This window comes from Amaranthus tricolor, chromosome 16 (assembly GCF_026212465.1).
Source record: "Amaranthus tricolor cultivar Red isolate AtriRed21 chromosome 16, ASM2621246v1, whole genome shotgun sequence".
NCBI classification, from domain to species: domain Eukaryota; kingdom Viridiplantae; phylum Streptophyta; class Magnoliopsida; order Caryophyllales; family Amaranthaceae; genus Amaranthus; species Amaranthus tricolor.
In genome coordinates, this window is record NC_080062.1 from 4,429,654 (window position 1) to 4,455,436 (window position 25,783).

Here is a 25,783-nt window from a genome sequence, read left to right on the forward strand (position 1 = left end):
ATACAAACTCAAAGAGATACTAATCTATAATAAGAAATATATACAAAATCAAAAGAGATAACAATCTAAATTAAAATATGTACAAAATCGAAGAAAATTAATATAAAATTGATTTTTCTAACTATTTTGGACGATTTTGAAAAATAAAAGAAAAATAAAAAAGTTAATTTTGGTTGATTTGACGAAAAAAGTTCATAAAGATTACGGGTATAAGACGCTCAATGCACGAGGGTACCATTGATAATAAAAGAAATTTAGGGATATCATTGATAAAGTGCCAAAAGTCAAGGGTAACATTGATAATTTTCCTTATTTTTTACATATATCTCTTTAAGGTGCTATAATGATCTTTTTAACACAAAAACATCAATTTCTTAGGGGGTTGTTTGGGAAAATAGCTTTATTAAGCAAGCTTAGCTTACTTTGACACAAATAGAGAATTTAGTAGTCAAATAATGCTAGTATTTGGTAGATTAACTGGTTGAAACAACTAATTATTATGAATAAATAATTTTTAAACAACTTCTTATAGTACTGAATTCAAAATCAACTAGTCAAACAAATCAATAAAATCAACTAGACTAATAGATCAATACAATCAGCTATCATATATCAACTATTCGTTAAACAGCCCCTTACATATTTATATAACCCTCATATAGCAAGAAAAATAGAACGAAAGTGAAGTATAATTTCCTCTCTCATCTATAAATGACATAGAGTGGACCCACCCTAATCCATTTAATTTCAACAACACATTAACTCAGCCACCCGTGTGCTCACACTCCCCCATTCCCCACCTTTATTCTCTTCACTCCATCCATCATCCATCCATCCATCCATCCATCCCCTTTATATTCATCCTCCTTTTTAACACTCCCCCTTAATTTTTCTCCTTTTTCTTCCTTTCCTTTCCATCCCAAATAAAAATGGACATCTTCCTAATCACCCTTACCCTATCCTTAACCCTCCTATCCTTCCTCCTCCACCGTATCCGTCGGCCCAATTCCCTCCCACCTGGCCAAACGGGCCTACCCTTAATAGGTGAAACTCTACAACTAATATCCGCCTACAAAACCGAAAACCCAGAACCGTTTATCGACGAACGGGTCCGAAAATTTGGACCCGTTTTTATGACCCATGTATTTGGTGAAGCAACCATATTTAGTGTGGATCCTGATGTGAATAGATTTATATTACAAAATGAAGGGAAATTGTTTGAGTGTAGTTATCCGGGTTCGATCTCGAATCTATTGGGAAAATACTCTTTACTTTTAATGAAAGGAAATTTGCATAAAAAAATGCATTCTCTTACTATGAGTTTTGCTAATTCTGCTATTATTCGTGATCATCTTTTGCTTGATATTGATCGTTTGATAAGGTTTTATATGGATTCTTGGTCTTCTAAAGTTTTGCTTATGGAGGAGGCTAAAAAGGTAATTTACTATCATTTATTGTTTTGATTGATTTGCTCTCGTGGTTGAAGGTTTTATGTTTTATTTCTAGCGACTGGAGTTTGATTCTCATTAATTATATACGGATTAGATTAATTAGGTGATTCTTCGATCTTACCCGATATAAAGTGGTTTCACAAATTCTTAAATGAGACGATTTTACGAGAAAATTATCTCTATTAGATTGACTTATATATATTTAGTGTGTTAGGGTGTTAATTTAAAAAAAATTAAGCTTACATAATAAGACTGTTTCATACAAAATAAAAAATATTCACCCTAGATTTAATAGATTACCATGATTGAGCTTTGGAAGTATTGAATTTTAACATTTTTAATCAAGAATTTTGTTTATGTTATTTAAATAAATAAATATTGGTGTTTCTTATTGGAGTATTTGCTAATAAATGTTTTGTTGGTAATTAAGTAATTTATAAGAATTACTTATTATTGTATGAAGAATTGAGGTGTAAGTGAGATTAAAAGATTAACTTACACAAGAGAAATGATTGAATATTATTCAATTTTTAGTTAATTATGTTTTTGAAATGATTTGTATTCATATTTAAGTGTTTCTTTTAGGTCTTAATTCTTAGACTTTAAGTTTGACTTAAAAATAAGTTTGACCTTTTTTGTGGGGTGATTAGTTAAAGTTAGGGACAAGAACTAAGGAATAGTGATAGTAATCAATGACAAAAAAAGTTAGGAAATATAGGATTTTTTTTATAAGATTGACCGATGAGAAAAAAAAATTGAGAATCAAACACAAAACAAAGAAATGGTGTTAAAAAAAAATTATACTTAACACTTAAAAAGAAAAATTAAAAGAAAAAACCATTAATATTTGTTTTATAACTTTTTAAACTATTAAAGTGGGGACTTTTCACTCGTGAAAAGAAACATGACTTGATTAGCAAACTTAATTATTTTTTGAATTTATTTTCTTTATTATGTTTTAATATTTGTAGTTATTTGTCTTTTTTTTTTTTTTTTTTTTTTACTATTTTAATTAGATGAAAAAGATTACTAAACTAAGCACTATTCAATTGTGATGGTTACTATAGGACTACCAATTTTACAAGTACGTTGCAATAAATTGGACCACATATTAAAATGTGATTGTCCCTCTCATTCGAGTTTAACTTATACAACTAGCTTAATATCATTATATTATCAATTAAAAAGAAAATAACATATTATGATGTCGTATGTTTTGATATCGTTAATTTTTCAATTTATTCTATAATTATTATTATTTCAATTACACAAAACTTATAAATGTGGTTAATATGATGGAGTATAAAATCTCGTAGATAAATAGGTCATGATCACGTAATTAAAAAGATAAAATTAAAGTAGTTTTTAAGTATGTATATGGAATTTTAAATATAGTAGAGTACATTTAAAAAAAGTAAAAGGAAGAAAAATCATTGTGATTTCCGGCAACAATAAGTAGAGGCACAATTTTTATGATCTGTATATTCTCTCCATCTTTCTTTTTAGCTTAAGTATTTCTATGTATTTAAATGTATATATAATATTAATATTTTAGCTCTTCACATTATTTAGTATGTTGCAATAAAGTGAAGTATATAAAAGTTGGTTCGTCAATTGAAATATTTCCTCATGTTTTTTGGATTTGCACCCAAACACATTTTTTACAGTCTAATATGTTTGTTGGATTTTTTATATTTAGAGTTGTCCAAAATTAAAAATTATATAAATTTGCTATTATGAAAATATGCGATGAAATGTATCAAACAAAGATTCCCCATAATTATTTTTTTGTAAAATACCGAAATATGTAAACACATAAATAATAAACAGTGCAAAAGTTGATTTGGGTACAAGTAAACAAAAACGAAGGTAGTATACATGCATATATAGTATAAATAGTGGCGAATCTAGAATAAAAGCAAATGATAATGATAATATAAGAAATTCTACTTAATAAGGATTTAATCTGAGTCAGTATTATCACGTATCAAAGCTTATATCAACTTAACTAACATATATATTAGTAAAATTAGCTATATGGTTCTATACATAAGTTGAATAATATCAGTTAATATTATTAATTTCGAGAGTCATGTAAAAAAAGGATTAATTATTTTGCGTACAGTCAAATAAAAAATGTATTTGATTTAATTATTTATTTAAAAGAAAAACTAAATATTGTGATTACATGTGAATGCAGATAACATTTGCATTAACAATGAAGCAACTATTGAGCTTTGATCCTTGTGAATGGACAGAGAGTCTTAGAAAAGAATACTTGCTCGTTATTGATGGCTTCTTCAGTATTCCTCTGCCTTTCTTCTCAACTACATATACTCGGGCTATTAAAGTAATTTCACTTTTTTATTTTATTTTGTTTTCTTAATTTTTTTGTTAATTGGTATTATGTCATCTTACAATTTGAATTTGCTACACTATATCGTAAAAAGTCTTGATTTGATTTGCATAATGTGGCAACCAAAGGCATAATGGAAGTAGCATTTTTTCCTTTAAGGGTATGTTCTCTCGTATTTGTTACTTCTCTAAAAACTTTAGATAAGATAGTGACAAAGATCTTTCTTATATAAATTGAAAAATATAGGGAGATTTCACGTATTAACCCTAAGTTTTGACTTTTTAATGTGGTAGACCAATATTTTTTTAATCCGCTTAGTGATTTCGAGTTTTCAGCTGGTAGACAAAATGTTAAATTCTTTTTTAAATTAAATACATATTTCCAACAAATTTCTGAAAAACGTGCTCGAAAAGGTATTGCAATTTGCAACTTTTATTTTTATAAAAAAAGTCGTTATAATGGGTAATAATAATGTAAATTTAATAAGAATCTTAACCTTGAAAAATAAAAAAACTTAGAATTACTACATTGAATTTGCAAAAGCATACATATTGTTTTGTTCATAAAAATATAAACTAAGTCCATCAATCACATTATTTGCAAAAAAGCAAACAATTTAATTTTTGATGATTTTTTAGACTTATCTTTTTAGTTATTAGGAAATGATAGTCCTACTAGTGGAGGAAGCAAAATGATAATATTAGAAACATAGAGGGGAAACATATTGGACATAGAAAGGAACATGAATGGGGCCTATCTCATGTATGGATCACCATCTTCTCTATTTACACTATTTGGGGAAAAGTGACCCGACTTTCCTATGAACATGTATTTTGTGAATGCAAACAACTTTTTCTTTATTCATCTTACTATTTTATTATTGCATTTAGTATCACATGATTCACTTATGTTCTTGTGAATCGTAAAAACCAGAATATGATCAATGTTGAGATATTTTTGTGCTATTTTAAGCGAATTGCAAATTCAAACGGCGAATGAACTAGCGAATTATGTAAACATTAATTGCACCTTGTTATACACATCTATATGTTACCATTACTTCTTCGTCTGTTACATTGAATTTGTTTAATTTTTATATTTAAGGATAACTTACTCTAGGAAGCTTTTCGTTTAAATTGATCATATATAGTTGGAATTATGTCCGTGAATTTGTTTTTTTTTTTCTTAATCGAGTTTTTAATTCGAAATTTTTGGGTTTTATTTGATGATAATGAAACTTCTTTTATTAGTGTTCTTAATCATAAAAAATGTAAATTTTTTAATAGGAATATAATTTCATTTAGTATTTGAATTTTTAACTTTTATTTGTTCAAGGCTAGGACGAAAGTAGCGGAGGCATTAGGATTGGTGGTTAGGGAGAGGAGGAAAGCGAAGGGGCTAGGAGAGACAAAGGATGACATGCTAGGGGCAATGCTTGAAGAGGAAGCCGGTGGCGGACTTTCCGATGAGATGATAGTGGATTTTCTAGTGTCCTTACTGGTGGCCGGCTATGAAACCACCTCCACGACGATGACTCTAGCAGTCAAGTACTTAACCGAGACTCCTCTTGCTCTTACTCAACTAAAGGTAACGTCTTTCCCTTCTACCCATTTTAAATATAATTTAAATTTTTAATCTTATCAGATTAGATCAAATTATTCGAATTGAACACTCTCAGTATTCAAAACAAGTTGTTTTATTTTCGAAGCTCGAATAGACCATATAAACCATATGAGTTACGAGAGTCATCATTTGATTATCTACTATAAAACCTTCATTATAAACTTGTGTTAACTAAATCACTTGAACAATTAAAAGTAAGCAAACTCTCCATTTTGTTATGATAATCCACTAATTGCTTAATTAATTTAACAATTGAAGCATACTCCTAGTGAATCATGTTAAGGCACATGTAACACAATTAGAAAAGCAAAGATTAGCTTACTTGTATATTTGCATAATGTGAAGTCTCATCAATCATTATTCATAGACAAGCAAACTTTGCAGTCTAATTGGCACCACTCTTTATGTCTTAATAGATTGCAATACGAATAATTAAATAAATTATTAAAAAATTGTTGAAAGCTATTAAATTGTGTGGATGAGAATTGAAAAAATAATAGACACTCCAATATAAATATTACAAAATTAAATAAATAAACTAAAATAAAAAATGTGACAAATTTACAAGAGAAAAGAATTAATTTCTAATAATACTTCACAATTCTTGTATCCTACTTTAGTTTCTAGGGACATACATAATGGCCCATGCTCAACAGCTAACATGTGTCATTATTACATGATTTTCTCTAGAAAACGACCATTTTTTAAGCTGTCTTTTTAAAATTTCTACATAACAATAAATATAACTTCTACATAAACTTTAAGAATACAATATAAGAGTTGTCTTGGCTACTTTGTAAGCTCGTTTCTTAGGACTTGGCTGATGTTTCTTTTATACTATGTTTGGATAATATATTATGAGAGAAAAAAGAAAGAAAAGGAAAAGAAAGAAAAGGGGTCAGATAAGGAGAGAAGAGTGCACCTTTTTTACTTAGAAAGAAACGAAAGGGAGAAGGAAGAAAACCAAATCTTTCCACTTCAGAAAAAATTGTATTTTTAACAAAATTTGTCTATATTCTTCCTTAAAACTTCTTCTTCCAAAATTTCTCCCCTTCTTTCTTTTATCCAAACAAGAATCTGAATTCCATCATTCTAAATTATTTTCCTTTTTTTTCCTTTTTTTTTCTCCATACAAACGCATTGTTAGTCCCAAGATGTTTTCTTGTAACTTTTTCAACATATTTACGATAAAAGTATTCAAAAAATTAAGAAAACAAAAAATTGAAGGAATAGTGAATTATACTTGAAGGAGTCACTTGCATGAGCTTTTAACTAAGAATTATAGGTCAATCTCATATTAATTTGTAAATTAATATCTTTTCATATTCATTAATATTGAATAAAAATATATATATATTGAATAAAAAGATTACATTGTCATCATTCGTTAATATTAGGAAATTTTAATTTTAAAAATCTCACCTCTTGCTCGTTGTCTTTTAAAAATTCCATCTTTTGATTAATTTTTAAAAATCCGACCTTTATACTGCGTTTTCTTTTAAAAATCCGACCTTTTGGTTCTTAATTTATTTAATGCTGAATTTCGCGAGTAACTTAATGAGGTCAGTACTTTAAAAGAAAACGCAGTATAAAAATCAAATTTTTATAAAATAATCGAAAGGTGGGATTTTTAAAAAACAACAAGCAAAAGATGAGATTTTTAAAATTAAATTTTCCTTTCATTAAAGTTATTGTTCATATAAAGGATTTTGCTTTGTGATATGCATATTAGTACTTTGATAACATCTTATATTTGTATTGTGGTGTTTTACCGACTTTTTTCTTGCTTTTATGATGATATTTGGCTTCTAGTTTTATAATTTTTTGGTAAAAATTTTTGAACTAGCTAAAAAATTGAGTTTTAAACCAAAAGAAAAAAATTATTCTCATATGTTTTATTGACTTTTGGCATTTAATCCATTTATAATTTAATAAATTGCCAATTACCATATCAACTCAACCAACAAATACAACTAACAAATCTTAAAAGTAATTTGTGCATTGCAACATTAAGTAAGAAAAAGAGGCTTGGGACTTGGCTAGATATAGTACCCTCTTTATACTTAAGATATCGCCACATCTTTTGTTTTAGTCCTTTTTTTTACTTGGTTATAATTTCTCTTTGTGAAAATATCTCATAATTTATTTATTTTTATTCACACATTTAAACCGTTATTTAATATTATCTATACAATTTAAATAACTTTAGCATTTTTTATTTTTTCTAATATACAAATATGACGATTTCTTAAGAACAGACGAAGTATTAGGTAGGAGTTGTCTTTTAGCTAAATAGGAATGAATACTTGTGCTCTACTAGATTCCCACCCACCCACGTGTGGAAGGGCAGTAGCTTGGTACAGATTGCATAGCATTGGGACCAGAATACCATGGGTACATTAGCTACTCTAGTCTCTAGGAATATGTATTACAAGAAAAAAATTTTTGGTAAAAGGGCTACAAGATCTTGATTTTAAAAACATTTTTATTTTTGTCTTATTTATATTATGTGAGTTTTTTCACTAAAATGATGTAAATAGAGTGAAATGGAGAAATTATTAGTGGGAAAATGTCAAGGAACCTATTTAATTGAAAATTTAAGCTTTTAATTGAATAGGTTTCATAACATGATATCAGAAGCTATCATGACAAAAAGTCATATGTTTAAATCTCAGTCACCCCTCATTTTGAGTAGAATATTTAGCATTATGTATGAGGAGGGTATATGTTGTATCCACACTTCTGATCCAAAGGCTCTAGTGTAAGGGTGCATATTAGAGTAATAATATATTTTAGAACTTCAACCATCAACTTAAGTTTTTGGTTAAATTGATTCTTTAACAAAAAAATCTTAATAGAGACGAAAACGATGTCATAAACATCTTTTTTAGTGACCTTACTCGACTAAGAACTAGGAAGACTGTATGTTAGTCGGACCAAAAAATATACGTATTTGATTCGAATATGAGTTTCCAAGTCTAATTAGAATACCACTTGTTTGATTGTTGTTAAAGTCCATATTGATGGTTCTAAGATTCTTGGCCACAAGTCAATTGCAATGAGGACAAATGCACTCTTACAGTCCTAGGAGTGTAATTTACTATACTATACCTATCTTTTTATGTACTTTTTTTTAAATAATAATTATCATTCCTCTTAACTTAAAGCGTGGAAACTCATCATAATTTTCCATTTCTAATTTATACAATTTTCTCAATATAATTATTTCAACGTGTTGAAAATGTTTTTGGTAATTACATAATTTTTTTTTTCTATTAATCATGAAAATCAAATTTTTAAATGATTATTTATCTAGAATATAAAATTTCAAGTCGAATTAAAGAGTTAAATTAAAATAAGCCTTATATACATAGAACACTTGCTTATAGTCAAAGATCAAAGAGGACAATTATATGCCCAACACTCCTTAGAGTTGTAGGAGTACGTATTAACTACACCAAACTTTTTTTTTTTTGTTTTTTTTTTTTTTTTGATTGTTTTTTAATTATGGTGTCTTTAAATTTACTAGAACCAGTATTATGTTTTATTTTGATTTCATTTTTTTGAATTTACTACAAGTATATAAAGTTTTATTTTGATTTCCAAGTAGTCAATTTAAAGGAAAAAAAGGTATAAATTTCTTAATAGGGGTATTTAGTAAATTACTTTTTCTTGTTTTTAATTTAACTTTAAATTTTTTGCTTTTCTATTGATTAAACAGTCAAATAAAATGTTAAGTAAAAGTCTTTTAAGTCAAAGTAAAAAACTAATAATAATAACTTTTTTCATTATTTTTTAATTTACTTTTTTTTTAAATAAATAGCCAAGAATCGACAAATGCATTTTACTAAACATCTTTAAAATAATTAGCTTATTTACCAATACTTTTAATTAGCCAAATCAACCAACAACTTAACTTAAAAAGTTATTTATCAAAAAGATCCAAACACCAATAATTCAATTGTTAAATTTTACTCCCTATATTTTTTAAGTACATATTTAAAGTCAAAAATAGGGGAAAGAGAGGAAGTGTGTACACTACAAAATGAGTATAAATGTAAATGTAGGAGTAGTCTTAAAGGGTGAATGAATAAAAATGGGAGACAAAAATACAAAAGTTTCTGGTCTACGATTGATGATAAAAGAATGGATTGTAGCATCTTAATGTCTCCTTTTACTTCTCAACATTGTCAGAATTGAAGTTACATTCATGCAGACTATACTTTGACTCTGTTTTTTCACTTTGAATCCTTTGCCACTTTTCATAAAGTAAATCTACTTCTCTACCCTCTTAACATTACCTCTTTCTTCCATTTGTTTTATACACAAGCCTTTTGCTTCTCTATGTGTTACTATTATCATGGGGTTTATGTCAAATTGAAATAGGTAAAGGTGTTCATTCAGGTCATTAGGTTGATTTTTAGTTAAGAGTTTTGGGTCGATTTACAATCGGGTTTTGTGTCTATATTGATTATTATATTCAAATTCGTTTTGAAATCGAATTCAATTATAACGTCGGATAAATATCGAATCTGTTTTGAACACTTCTAAAATAGGTGTTAGTTATTACGTTTTTTAGTTGGTTTGTTTGACTATTTAAAAGCGTTGTTTTTTTAAAAAAAAACTAGCTAAATTAACCTTTTTGTTTTGACTTGAAAGTCAATCTTCAGCTTGTTTAAAAGTTATCTACATAATATTTTTCACTTTTTGTCTAACTAAAAGATAATCAAAATGTTATTTACCAAACATTCTCTATGTATTCTATTGTATGTTATGATTGGCTTTGTGGCTACTTTGACTTTTGGTTAATCAAAAATTTTGAATTAGCTTAAGAATCAGTTAGAAAGCACTTTTTGAATCGTAATAACTGAATAATTTTTCGTTCTTTTTAGTTTATCAGCGAACTTTTATTATGAATGAATAGCTAATAACTAATACTAATAAACAAACCCAAAAATCTTCATTAAAAATTGGCTTATAGGGGCAATCAATCGAATAAACTAGTTGAGTAAATGAATCAATATCCAAATATTAGACACTTACAATATACGAGTATTATGTGGCTTAACTTAATAAATAAATTCAGAAAAATAAAGTGAAATATGCTGAAGTTACCAACATTAAATCCTCTAAATTCTAATTAACACTACTTGACTCATTTGGTATTGATTGGCTACTTCTCCAAAGATTTAAGATTGTGTGTTCGATCATTTTATAAGTGACACTAGTTGATTCAGTTGATAAAAAACCGACTATTTTAACCTTATTTAATTTTACGTTTATTCCTGTAATTTTATAAGCGATTTAATTTAAGACCCACATGCAATCATATTCTATCCTACCCAATCTATTTATTGAAAATTTAAGAATAATACTCCTAATTGTTAGGTTATGTATAGTCTAATTTTCTATCTTAAAATTTGTTAGGTTATGTATAATGAAATTTGAAAGATTTTACTGAAAGGTAGCAGTAAAAAAATAGACTTTACTCATGTTGTAGGTGGAAAATGTCAGGAATTGAAAGGCATCTTTTAGGAATTACCAGTCCCCTAGGAATAAATTACCTGTGGTGTTTTTAACCATGGTGATTGTATACTGGAACCAATTCAGAATGTCTAGATACACCCTAGATGCTACCCCTATGCCTATACTCATCTATTCCTTTTTGATAGTAGTAAAAACATTGAATTATTTTAAGAAAAATATAGATATTTAATAACAAATAAAGATCGAGAATAAATATTGTGGATAAAATTATATAAAATTGAAATTTAAAAAAAAATGATGCAAAATGAAATAGACAATCCAAAATAAAAATCGATGTTAAATTAAAAGGACAGAAGAGTACTCTTTGTGCCTTGCAGAATTTATTTTATTTTTCTATTTTATTATCAGTCATATTAAATTTGTCCTTTTTTTTATTTTTTATTATGACTCACTTTTACATTCATACTCCTATTTGTTCCCTTGTCTTCTTTTGTCTTCTTCTAGATATTGCATACTCTCATTTATGACCACCAAATGCTACGTTATGACTTATTGAGTAAACAATTTTCTTTTTGTTACATCAATACCATTAGTGATTCATTCGCTTTTATTTGATGTTTTGTCTGTAATTTTTTATAGACATTTACATGTTAAATATACTTATTAGAAATTTTATTTGATTCGTCTTATCATATAAAATTTTGTTTCTTATATTTTAAATATTTTATGAAATTTATTACTTAATATTAAAGGACACAATTTGAAGTCCAAAATGCTAATGTGTTCCAAATAAAATTTTGAATTTAAGACTAATTTTAAACCATTCATGATACTTTTTTATAATGGTATCACTCTCCTTCTTTAACCACTTATTTCTATCGTTTATTTTCTTCGTCCCATTGAAATTGCAATATTTATTCTTAAAAACTTTCATATAAATTTGCGTAATATTTCAATCTAAATAGGACAAATGAATGAAACTCACAGAGTATTTTTTTTATGTCTTAGCAATGATGGCATATTATATTTATATATTTTGTTATGTCAAACAGGAAGAACAAGAAAAGATAAGATCTCAAAAGGGTGAAGATGAGCCGTTGCTATGGACTGATTACAAATCAATGCCCTTCACTCAATGTGTATGTTCTTTTATTTTTATGTTTATTTTTAGACTGTCTTGTTTAATTTTGGACTTTAAAGCGAAAGATAAAAAAAGAACCATAAAAGTTTAATGTGTAATAAATAATATATAACTTATTTTACATAGCAACCTAAAGTTAATTCAAGTTAATAACAATCTTATATATATATAAAATATTTTGTTAAGCCCTAAAATATTTAGGGTCCAAAGCCCGCTTTACCCTTACTAATGGACGATCATGAATAATGTTATATTTGGATATCCTTATTTGTTCAAAACTCATGGTAGAATTGTTGTACAATGTTTATTTACAGGTTGTCAATGAAACATTAAGAGTCGCCAATATTATAGGAGGCATATTTAGACGTACGATATCAGATGTTCATGTTAATGGTACGTAATTTTCCATTACAAAATATTTCCTTTGTTTTTTTTATTTATAATTACTATGCTTTAACGGTAACTTGATGCATAATTTCATTATATTACTTATTTATAATTTTTTTTTTATTATAACATGTTTAATAGAGGTAATGATCCATTAAAAGATTATAACCTGCCTCGTTTAAATGGGTTAATTAAGACTTTTTTAATTAAAACTCAAATATGATCAAGTTTCTGACTAATAACTTTTGAGTTTGTTAAATTTGTATATGAATAGGCTATACAATACCAAAAGGATGGAAAGTTTTTGCGGCATTTAGAGGTGTACATATGAATGACGAATATTTCAAGGATGCTCGATCATTCAATCCATGGAGATGGCAGGTGATTTACTCCCTCCGTCTCTTTAAATTTGCCTTACAAAAAATATATTTTCAACATAAATATTTTGTTTTGTACATCTAATGGGGGTTTTGTTCTTTAGAGTGATACGGTAGCATGCCCTCCTAGTGCATTCACTCCATTTGGTGGAGGTCCAAGGTTGTGCCCTGGCTATGAACTTTCAAGAGTATCAATATCCGTATTTCTACATCACCTTGTAACCAAATATAGGTACAAAACCTTTTCCTTCATTAACAATGTTATTATTAGAGTATATAACATATCATGAGGCCTCAACCATAAGTTTAAGCTTTTGATTGAGTTAATTTTTTGATATGGTATCAGAGTCGATGTGATAAGAGATTACGTCTTCGAATCTCAACCACCCCTCATTTGAAGTGGCATATTTAGCGTTAGATATGAGGTAGATATGAGGAGGGCATGTGCTGTGTCGACACTTTTAGCCCAAAGGGCTCTCGTATGAGGGGCATGTTAGAGTATATAACATATCATAAGGCCTCAACCATCAACTTAAGCTGTTGGTTGAGTTGTTCATTAACAATCAGTAGCAGACTCATAATTTTAACAATGTAAGGGGCCTTGATGGTTTTACACACAATAACCAATTCATATTTTACTGCAGTTGGGAGCCTGCGGAAAAGGATAAGTTGGTGTTCTTCCCAACAACTCGAACGCAAAAACGATATCCAATTTTCGTGCACCGTCGAAATCAAGCCATGTAAAGAGTTCAAAGGGAGAGGAGACGAGAGACGAGAGTTTAGTATAGAAGCGTTGTAAAAATGGGAAAAAAAAGATATGAGGAATCAATACATGTTCTATTCAAATAAGGCGGAGAAAACAACAAAAAAAATCGTGGTAAAATAGTAAAGGAGAGTTCAAATTGGTTGATTATATCTTTGAGGGTTAAGTTGCTCTTAATTCTTTTGGTAATTATGTCATTAATCATTATAGTAAACCATGTAACTTGCATCATTGTAAATGTTCTATTACCAATTTGCAATTAGTTAGGTTTTAATCTATTTCTTTTGGTTACTTTTTGAGTTATTCTTGTTGGGTCTTTTACTTTTATCCTCCTCTATGAACCCCACTCTCTTTTGGAAGGTTACCAAATTAGTCTCAATCAAAATGATGAAGTAAAACTTTATGATTCATGGAATGTATGTTATGGTGGAATTACAAATTTGTGCAAGAAATGAGAAACATGAAAAGAGGAACCATATACACAAAAGACTAAATGAGAGAATTTTATTTTGGATTAAAAGAAACGCATGCTACTAGGGTTTACATTCAAGATGTCAGTTCACCTAGCGCTTTCAGAAACTAGGGCATTATATCTTATCAAACTCTTTATCGTTTATTAAAGAATTATATAGTTTACTTGGTAACACGTCTTCTTGTGATATTATTAGTTAGGGGTTTGAAACCTACCAATATTAAAAATTTGGTCCCCATTAATTTTTTTTTTATACATTTAATTAGTTTAGAAAATTTTCTTTATTTATTGGAAATTATTTAGATTTCTTCTCTTTTAGTTTAATTTGTTAACAAAATATGTTTCTTAAATTAGCTAGAATTTCCTATTATATATACAGGTCATCAAATATTAATCATAAAAAAAACATAAGTAATTAAAAAAATTATTTCTAGAAATTTGTTTTCTCTGTTTTACCCCTTGAACCTTTAACGAGACGGAACATCAAAATTTCCAAACTTGGACATCTGACTATCTCAAATTTAACCTAAATTTTCTTACTTGATACTCAAAGAAATATTGAGGCCCATATTTTATTTTAAGTGTCAAAAAAAGGAAATTTTTGGGCTTTATATATGAAGTATTTGATCTATAAGGTTGAACCAATACTTGAGCCTTGACCCATCTCAACGAGCCCAATTATCTTTAAATTCATGCCCCTCATGACTTGAGACTTGAGAAGTGTGAAATTTCATGTGACTAAATGGTAAATTGAGAGAGGAAAAAAGCTAATTAAAATTCAAATTCAAAATTTTTCTCGTAAAGTAATATTTGTTCTTCAACTAGAATAAAATTCAATTCTTAAAAGTGTTAAATTAATCTCATAAGCACTAAATTTAAAGATATTAGTATTGAATAAATTTAATGAAAACCTTCGTACAATGATAACAAAGAACTCTTAACACCATATACTAACTACTCTAATAGTGTAAATTTAACAAAAAATTAGTAAAATGGGTAAATTCAGGCCGGCTAGATGGGTCTAGCACCAACCCATCCCGCTTTCTGTTGATCCCCTGGTTCGACTCCGAACCATTACACAAGCCTAAATGTAATATGAAAAACTAAACTTTGGAATTCAAATGGACAATATTAAGTTCCTATTGAGTACACATAAACTAGCTAGTCGGTTTCTTTTAATCAAAATTGATCCATTTACATGAACAGTCTAAAAACCTTTTATCACATATAATTAAATATTTGGCATTTATTTTATAAATTTAGACCTAAAATTGATAATACATAAAATTTTAATTCACAAAAGTTTAATAAATTAAATATGTAGTAAAGTAATTCTATTGAGTCATCTATTTAATAAATTTGCCAAAAGTCAAAATGAAAATCGCTATTTTTTGTTAGGTTTAACGAATCTTGTTAATTTTTGTCACTCCTATAATAAGACCTATTTTAGATCAAATGTTGCAATTAAAAATTGTATAAAAAGTTATTAATTAAAAGTCAAATAGTCTCCTTTGCGCAAGGCAACTTGAGAAACAGTTGAAGAACAAGTTCCTTCCCAAATGGTAATGTTTGTGTCACTTGTGTGTAGGCGCTTGTTTGTTCCACTTGCTCATAAAAACCATGAGTACTATCCACGTCTCAAACAATTAGTTCTCATTTACTTTTTAATTTTAATTTTTTTTATTGAATTTATATATAATATTTTTCTCAGCTAATACTCATATGACTTTTTACATACTGATTAGTTATTTAATTTAACTTTTTATATAATTTATATATTTTTCTAATTAAATTTACTCACTTTTATTAATTTTTATCCAAATTATACTCGAAATTTAGGGATATTTTTTTGAGATGGAGAGTATAATTAAAGCTCCAATATTGATTGAGCATATAGTTGTCATGCTTGTTTACACATTTTATTTATTTTTTCACAACACTTATTTCAATGCATTACTATTTAGAAAAATATGATATTAAATGGTATAAAAATTTTAAATTTAAATTGTTTTTTATGATCAAAATTTCATACCATAAAAAATAAATAGTAAATTTCATGAAAAATAACAATACAAATCATTTGTGTTACTAACATTTAGTACTAACCCAAAATCTATATCTTCATAGGTTGTAGCCTAATGAGAGATTTTATTATGTACTTTAATTATTATGTACAATAACACAAGCAACTTGAAATGTTTACAAACATGCAACAATTACACCCCTTTAGAGGGCCAACAAAATTGAATGAGTTAGCTAGCCTTTGGCATGCCTACTCATACTCATACTATTTTACTTGATCCTCATCTTTTAATTACATATAATACATAATAATTTTCATCCATAATCACAATATAACCTAAAAGGCTAAAACCCATCCCACCCATAAAAAAAAGGAATTAAAAAAAAAAACTATACATGTTTTGGGATAATCTCATCTCTTTAGTGATAAGATTGCTACCTTATAAATAGTTTGTGACGTCGTCTTTAAGCCTTATATACGATTCTAACAACAATGTTACATTACCTCAATATCGTTAGTAGTGTCAATAAGACCCAAAAACGAAAATATCTATCTTTATCTTCATACTTGATTCTCCTATGTTGTTATGGATATGTTTCATACGATTTCATCTTTGGAGCTTCCTGCCATTAGAAAATTAAAATATATAGGTCAGCTATACTTAAATAGTAGGTACATTGAATTATCTTGCAATTGGATTGGTAAAGAGACAAAAAAAGGTGACATAGCATGTTTCAAATAGGAAACATCTCACTTTGAGACACCTTATATGTGGATTAAATAGTCCAATTAATTCAAATAATGAGAATAAAGGTGTTGATTCAGGTTATCAGGTTGATTTGGATCAACAAATCGATTTTGAGTCCGATATTTTTAAGTGGTTTAAAATTGAGTCTTGTGTCCTTGTTGGTTTTTACATAATTGTTGGTCTATTTTTCGTGTCTAATCAAGTCGATTTTAGTTAAATAGTAAGGTAAATGTCGGATCATCGAGTTTGTTTTAAACAACTCTATATGAAAATAAATTCCTCACTTTGAGGTTGTCTAAGGATCTCTCCCATAAGTAGTAGCATAATAAATGGTTTACTAGAACTTGAAAAAAAATATATTTACCTATAAAATTTGTAAGATCCATATATTATATGAATTTTGTGCATAAAAATCTTCTCTAATGTTTCAAGTTTGTGCATGTTTTCCTTTCTTCTTGTAATATCTTTTCATATCTTGAAAATCCCTTCTTATAGGCTGAATGAACCTGCATAATACACAATTTAATAATTATACATAATTAGAACTTGATTTAAAAACTAAATATATGAGTGTTATACAAAATCACTATATAAATGAAAATAATTTAATTAAATTAATTGTAGGTGATGTAGAATTGTAGATCCTTAGGGTGGAAGGAACAAAGTTTTGATAAGTATGGCAATTTAGATCGGCAACATGCTTTATTTGTCTTCTTAGTAAGATCCCTCGATTGATAACGATATAAATACCCAATTCATGCATGTAAAACTACTAAAGAAAATATCATTCAGATTTTTTGTCATATCCTCTAAGCATGTCAGACACGGACAATGCATAATTTAAAAAATGAAAATCTCAATCCAAACACGACCCACAATTACATATGTAAGTATAGTATTAGACATATGCTAAATTGTCAACACAACTCGTTTTCATCTCTATAAATAGAGACTCGAAATTCAAACTACAACCTCAACCATAACCATTGAATTAACCCATTTCCTCCAAAAGTTTGTATTTCAATTGAACTATTCAAGGGACCCAAAACAACTTTGAAAGTTCTATAAAATTAAGAAATACTCTACTAATTATCTAGTCATAGAAGCAAGGGTGTCATTTGTCAATTATAATTATAGATGATGATGATTGCAACTAAGAAAGGATTCATATGCCTGATTAAAGGAGAACCAAATAGACAATTTGGCCTTTATTCATTGTCGAAAGGACATCACATCACTTTATACAGCTCACCCAATAATCTTCCTCTAATCTATCATCATTCAATCGTCACTTAGGTGTTATAGTTTTATCTTAAAATGCATTCATCTATTATCATCCTCTTTTGTTTTTCTTGGGCTACAGCTAGGCTGAGGAGAGGGTAAGAATAAGAAAAGAGTGACGAAAATCGAACTCAAGTCCCTTCTAAAAAAGTGGTCTAGAGGGGAGCAACGAAAATCATACTTAGATTTCTTCTGGAAAAGTGATATATACACCGATTAAGACAAAACCCGTTTTTTTCCTTCTATTATAAGATAATTTGAGCATCGCTTGCACTATGAAAGTTATTGAGTGTAAATTTTCAAACCATAATAAGAGTTATACATACTTGCTTCATCTCACTTCTTATGCTAGATTGCCGCTTAAAAAGTTCTAAGGCTTAAAAAGTTAATGCATCAAAACATGTGGGACAAAAAAGTAAGTGGCAATAAGTAAGTGGCAATTGCTTTTTTTTTATTTTAAAGGTCAATTTTCTCACATATATATATATATATATATATATATATATATATATATATATATATATATATATATATATATATTACAAAGTTTTTATAGAGTATATAACATATCTTAAGCTTTAATAACAGTTTAATTGAAAAGTTTACTGCGCACAAAGTGAACCAATCACTTATAAATTTTAAAAAGAATGAAGCACATAGATTTTTTTGCTACTTTCTTTTTTCCCATGGTACTATTTTCTAGGTCCTTTTCAATATGAACCAATTTTTTTTCAACTCATTTTAGATGAATTCATCTCACCGTGAAACGAGTTTATGCAAAAGGTCCATTACGCTAAAAGTTTCTATTATTGGGATATTTAACCCAAATATGGAGCACGTCTCATGATAAGACCGTCTCATACATGAATTTCTTTTTTTTAATTTGTCTATTGATTTTACACTTTTTTTTTTGGCAATGATCTGGTCTCACTCATCTTCTTTAATACTATTCACAAATTTATCTTTTCTCCATCTTAACCACTTATTCCTTTTATTTATTTGTTTTTGTCTTAATTTTGCATCTTAATTCTCATTTTCACTGAATTTCACTCAAAATAAAATTAGTATATTCTAAGAGGGACAATGTCTACAGGTGAAATCCAAGACAAAGCTTACTCAGATATCCTACTATTATGTCCTCGTCAATGGATAAGTTGGCCCTACACTCTGCATATTCTGTAGACCATAGAGGTTTCTTGCTTTGTTATCTTGATTTACAATAATATACCATTTGATGTGGATATCAACGAACCAAATCCAACCAATTCCTTAATGTCATGTTTGAATTTGAATTAAATTCCACCATTGTTTTTAAAGTAGTTAAAGTTGAGGATTTGAAAATGACTATCCAAACCTTATCATTCTCAAAATTTTCATTTATTATTTTATAATTAAAATCCATAAACTGAATAAAATACTTATTCCCAAACACTACATAAGTTTTATTATTCTTGTTACACATCATATTTAGGTTGATGTTGTCACACTTTGGATTGATCATGACCATTCCATAAGAAAAATATGAAACTAGCAAATCACTTTAATTTAAAACTCTCTAATTTAGATTATAATTTTCTCTCATTTTGTCTTTAAGTATTTGATCTATATCACATTTTATTTAGAAAACAGTATTGTGAATTTGAATTAAACTTAATATTCAGATAAAGATATTTTCTTGATTTTATTGTATCTATTTTATTCAAATTAAATACTCCTAAGTTACAACTCGGGGCTATTTTGGATAAAAAAAAGTTTATATAAGTACTTTGAGTCTAGCTAGAGCTTGAGTACTTGGGCAAGTGTCCTTAGTTTACTACTCCCAATTAAGGACCATCATTCTAATCACTACACAAGTGACTCCACACTCAAAAGTCTAGGAGGGAAGGGAGTCAAGGGACCATAACACAACAAATGTAATTAACTAAAGTGAATGTGAATAAAACATTTTCATATTTTATCATTAAAAATTCATATTATAAGCAAAAAAAATCATTATTTTATCTTTATAGGTGTACATGACCAACTCAACAGTCACTTATTCATTTTATTTAATATATATTATATAATTTAGTATTAATATAGAATTTTTAATCAAATAACTTAGAGTATACTAATCAAAACATGTCTGAGCCTAAATTTCAGTTGGAAAATGTTTTGAACCAGAAGGCAATAATATTGAGTCATGGTAGACTAGTAGATTTTAACTGTAATATATCGTTGAATTTCTCAGCTCTTTCCCGTAAAGAGTTGTCAGTTTAAAGGTAAGACTTCTTCCTGTCGCTTATTGGCTACTGCCAAAATTGGTGGATCTTTGCCACAATTAAAGATTTACTCCTCCCAGACATTAATAAATTAAATATAATCAGTTAAAAATTAAAATATTGAAATATTTAGAAATAATTAAAATAGAATATAGAAATTAGTGAAACGGTTATATTCAAAAATAGAAATTGATTTAATTCATTTGAATATTAATTCATTTGAATATACTAATATGAAAAATAGAGCAAATTGAATGGAATTGAGAATTACTCAACAAATTGAGCAGTCATTCTTATCCGTAAAGAAAATATCAGCAATCCTGATTTAATTTATTTAAATGATTATTAAAATATTCATTATTAATTGTTAATTAATTAATTAATTAATCAATCAATCTTGGGAGTATAAATTATTTTCGTCAACTTTGAACAACGTGCAATATAATATACTCCTACCCTACCAAGTTAGAGATAATCCATTAATCATGCTTAAGGAATCTCATTAATTGACCAATAGCTTTTGTCATGGCTTAGGTTTGTTTATAACTCTTCAACCATCCTCCTATGATCTTTAGCATTTTTAGGCTCTATACACATTTCTTATTTATATGAAGTTAGTTTTTATTTATATGAAGTTACACATGATATTTACTGTCAATAGTCAATCAAAAACATTTTTTTTAAGTATTATCATTAACAAGGATAAATATTTGTTTATGTGTACATCCGATCCCTTAAATTTCACTTTAAGTGGCAGTCACTTAATGACATTAAGATAATAAATTATTATTGTATAATAAAAATTAAATTTTAAACAAATTAGATCTTGTTCAATTGGAGCATTTATCGTCATTCAGATAGGATCTTGAATATGATTCTCGTTCCCCTTTTTTCCTAGCCTTTATTTTTTTTTCTTTAACCTACTCTATACTACAATTTTTAGTTTTAGAAGGATAGTCTATCATACCCTTAGTGAAAATTCAATTAGGTTTCTGAAGTTGATTTTTGATGAAAGTGATTTTATAAAGAAATATAGCAAGTGTAGGAACAAAAAGCTAGCTTCGAGTATTACCTTTGAAAAAATATTCATGTTCACATCTACAATTTTATACTTCGATATAGCAAATTATTCTGCGGTTACATGTTAAATATATGCTTTATTCTCAAATATTTGCTATATTTCTTTATAAAAGAATATATACAAAACATGCATTCAAGAATAATTTGCTATGTAAGTATAGATTGTAGATATGAACATGAATCATATTTCAAAAGTAATACCTAAAAGCTAATTTTGTGTTCCTACACCTTTTTTCTAAAATTAAACAAGATCATAAATTCCATTCCATTTCATGACTTTGTGACACTATTATAACTTATGTAGTATCCCATCTAATGGGTACCTTTGGCTTTGATTCTTTATACACTTTCTTTACATACAAAGGCAAGCAACTATAGAGAATAGTGTAATAGCATATCTTCAGACTTTAATGATTTAGTAACAACTCAAGCCACCTAGCTAATAGAAGCCTAAACCTCACTTTTTAGCTGCCATTTAGAGTTTATCAATATAAAATCCCATGCTAATCCTCTCATCATGTACCAAACAAATAATATTCTAGTCAATTTAAAAAAAATTATCGTTCCAATAAGACAACTATTAAAAATATAGCAACAGCGTTTGTGAGACTCACATGTTAATTTAGTGGTTAAAAACTTTCTTTTCAATTTGATTTTCACCATCAACAAGAATTAAAATTTTCGAATCAAAGATAAATTATAACCCCAGTGGCGGTCTGGCGGATGCAGAAAAAAAATAAGTGATGTCAATTTTAGTAAAATGCATATAATGAGTTTTGATCCCTAATCATATATATATGCATGGAAGACAATACACTAACCAACTCATCTAAGTTATATTTAGATGTAGTATTTGATTTTATTTTAGATTGAAGTGACGTCAACTGACCTCAATTGACATCACGCTAGATTCGCAACTGACCCGCTAACTTATAAGGTGACCAGCATTTGACTTGACTCGACTCACCTCACCCATTAACTTAAAAGACGGAGGAAGTACTTACAGCTTCGATGTCTATCTTGTAAACAAGGAGCTTTTTACGTTCACGACAACTGATCCTATAAGCAACGAACACATGTCCAACAGCCAAGATGTAAGAACAAACAAAGAGTGCAACTTCAGTGCCTTTACTATATCCTCCTAATCCTTTCTCACCACCATTTGCAGCACCAAACACAAAGGGAGCCTTTAATGAAACAAACACCAACGAAAGCATTGAGCAAATTGTTGCTACCCATAAGTATGGCCCACGTGACAGCTTCGGCCCATCACAACAACTGTATACACCTATACATTTCAACAGCAATTTTGAATTAAAAGTTTAAAAAAACTATGATTTTTGATTTATTTAAGCATAATTATAGAATAATTAATCATAGTGATTAATTAAATTAAAAATAATCTCTATTTGACCATTTTATTAGCACTACATACTACAACGTTTGTACTATAAAGATAGAAACTATATTTCAATTCAGGTAAATTCAGCTCTAATAATCATTATCCTAATTCAAAAAAAAGAGAATTTAAGTAAAAATTAGTTTTTAAAAATGGAAATGATTATGGACAAACGATATGATATTGTGTTTGTTCAGTAACGTAGACAAACTTTTAAATAATGATACCTTCTAATATCAAAGTGATTAGCTCATATTTTCCTATCAATTTGCTCTCATTTTTCATTTCAATCTATCTCAATAATATAATTTTATTTTTAACATTTCTATTCTTCATATTCTCACTTATTTCAAATATCTCGTTACTTTAAGATATCATATTCAATTTCATTATCTTTGTAACAAAATCAAACCGGTTAAATGAGAAGGTTTTTAGCATGTTGAACCTAGAACATATATGTTAAATGTTTAAAATATTCTAAATGTCGAAATATTTGGTACATTACGATTATTGACATTATTCTATCGTTTGAATATATAATTTATGTATTGTAGCTAATATCTGAGAAAAAATATAATCAAATAGAATCTTATTTGGATCTTAGCAATACTTTCACAATATTAACATTTTACAACTTTTAGTTATACATAATTTAGTATATAAATAATCAAAATAACACTCAAAATTGCATAAAAAATCAAATATAAAAAGTATAATAAGTTAAAGAAAATACACAATTCAATTCACTACTAATACTTTATGCACTCTATCTAATGCTCTTTTTCAATTCTAATTATATCTGATTATACATAACTACAAATTATAAAAAGTTGATTATTTTCAATTCTAATTATCTCTAATTATACATAACTACAAATTATAGAAAGTTGATAAGAATAATCGAAACAATCATCCCACTTGACTATATTTTAACTTATAGATTAATAATAAAATACAAATTAAGAGTAACAAATGAATAGTATACAAAAAGTAACGGGACATTAGTGCTGAATCAGAAGAGTATAAAATTAATAGAAAAATATAAAAATTTCAAAATCACATAAATCTTTAAAAAATTTGTTAATTTTTGCTATGTCATTGGCCGGAGCAGAGGGATGATAACAAAGAGTCATAGGTTCAAATTTTGTCCTCTCTCAAATTTATAATGTAATTTATTCCGATTTATTTTTGGCTCAACTTTGAAGAAGCACATCAAAAAAAAATCAAGCAAGTACTAAAAGCAAAAACAATTAGTGAAAAAAAAATAAATAATCAAGAAAAATAAAAAAATGAATTAAAAAACTTACAGATGATTAGTAGAGAACGAAGGATGGAGATTAACGGAATATCAACAAGAGAATAACGAAAATCGTAATTAGAAAATTGAAAAGAGAGAGATTGAGGAGATAAAAACGGCGAAGAAGCAGATAATAAAGCAGAAGGAAGAATAGTATCAGCAACAGCAAGAAGAACAGGAGCACAGAAGAATAAAAATGAGATTAACATCGTAATTAAGAAGAATATTGTCTTAATGACTCTTATTATTCTTTGTGATTTCTCTTCTTTGATTATTCCCATTTTTTCTGGGTTTTTTTGGGGGGTTTTTTGGGGATTGGGGTTTATGTACAGAGGAAAAGGAAATTATAGTGAGAGAATTCAGAGAAGGGGAAATAAAAAGAAGAGAGAGGGAGGAGTTTAATAGAAGACAAATTTCAGGAAATTTACTTACGCGGACGTTACTAGTCAAACAAATCTCACTTTTAAATTTAATTTTTAAAGTTTACGGAATGTATGGGAAAGACTTAATAGCTCGTAATTGATAGTTGGTAGTTAATTATATTAGCTGATTTGATTTATTGATTTTATTATAAGTTGTTTCAACCAGCTAATTTACTAAATAATAAATATTAATATTGGATGTATTGCTCACTCAATCCTTTATTTTTATCAAAATTAATATAAACTAAATTGTCAAATAAGCTATTTTGCTAAACATCTCCTAATTTTACTTGTATTCGATCTTGTTTCAGTCGGAGAACAACTATTTTTTAGAATATATTTTGGGTTCAATTTTCATTTAGTTCACCTCTTCCCTCAATTTACTTAATAAAAATATATTTAAAATAGTTTTTTTTATTGATGAGAATTAAAATTTTGTGACTTGTTTAGTTAAACGATAGTTCTCCTTTTTTCATATTGATATTTTTATATAGAGTTATTTTCTACTTCATGGCTATTTGCCATTTGTTCTCTCTTATTTATTCACTTTTTTATATTATGAAGATATTACTAACTAACATTGACCAAATTACAAAGAAAAACTTTAAAAGAACAAAAAGGGTTTCGGCTTTAGGTGTTGCTTTCAAAACAATTTTCTTTCTTTGGCCTTGTCTATCTTAGGTTCTTGCATATAAGTAATTAGGACCTATATATTATAAATAGGTCTAATTACACAGTTTAGACACTTAATGCTTTTTTAACCTCTTTTTTTTTCTCGTTCACATATTTTCTCTCTATCTCTCTCTCCTAAACTTTCTCAATTTTTCAATTGTGATCATCGTCCATTGTATTCCTTGAAGGTTGTTTAAAGGCAATAAAGACATTTAGGCTAGACTGTGCACGTAGCCCAAGTACGAGTAAACTAAGTAAATTATTGTGTTTGTTTTGTTTGTTCTCTTTCATTGCTTAAATTAGTGGTGCTCTTGATTGTGTTGCATTGATTCTATTTTGAGTCACTTTTGTTCAACCTAAATCTTGAGACTTTCTTTGATATTAGGATAGTGGGGGCTTAATTCCTAAAATATGGGTCAAAATAACTAAGACAAATTAAAATAGATAATATATTAAATTGAGTGAGACAAAGTAATTCATCATCATTATGCCCAGTGTATCCTGCTCATAGAAAAATTATGGGCAGGTTTGGAAGGGAAAAAA

The 25,783-nt window shown here is 27.8% G+C and overlaps 2 protein-coding genes across 2 annotated transcripts; one reads left to right on the forward strand and one right to left on the reverse strand.

Annotated features, from left to right (window-relative positions):
- Positions 1 to 691: 691 nt before the first annotated feature.
- On the forward strand, positions 692 to 13,863 carry LOC130803046 (3beta,22alpha-dihydroxysteroid 3-dehydrogenase). The gene is made up of 8 exons (XM_057667201.1): positions 692 to 1,436; positions 3,652 to 3,801; positions 5,143 to 5,394; positions 11,970 to 12,056; positions 12,373 to 12,451; positions 12,720 to 12,826; positions 12,927 to 13,054; positions 13,467 to 13,863. The coding sequence occupies exons 1-8, from the start codon at positions 930 to 932 to the stop codon at positions 13,564 to 13,566; spliced, it is 1,410 nt and encodes a 469-aa protein (XP_057523184.1). The 5' UTR covers positions 692 to 929; the 3' UTR covers positions 13,567 to 13,863.
- Positions 13,864 to 16,145: 2,282 nt separating this feature from the next.
- On the reverse strand, positions 16,146 to 24,565 carry LOC130803047 (uncharacterized). Its single transcript, XM_057667202.1, has 4 exons — positions 24,157 to 24,565; positions 22,455 to 22,738; positions 17,193 to 17,334; positions 16,146 to 16,703 (listed from the first exon to the last, which is right to left on the reverse strand). The coding sequence occupies exons 1-3, from the start codon at positions 24,425 to 24,427 to the stop codon at positions 17,248 to 17,250; spliced, it is 642 nt and encodes a 213-aa protein (XP_057523185.1). The 5' UTR covers positions 24,428 to 24,565; the 3' UTR covers positions 16,146 to 16,703; positions 17,193 to 17,247.
- Positions 24,566 to 25,783: the final 1,218 nt, after the last annotated feature.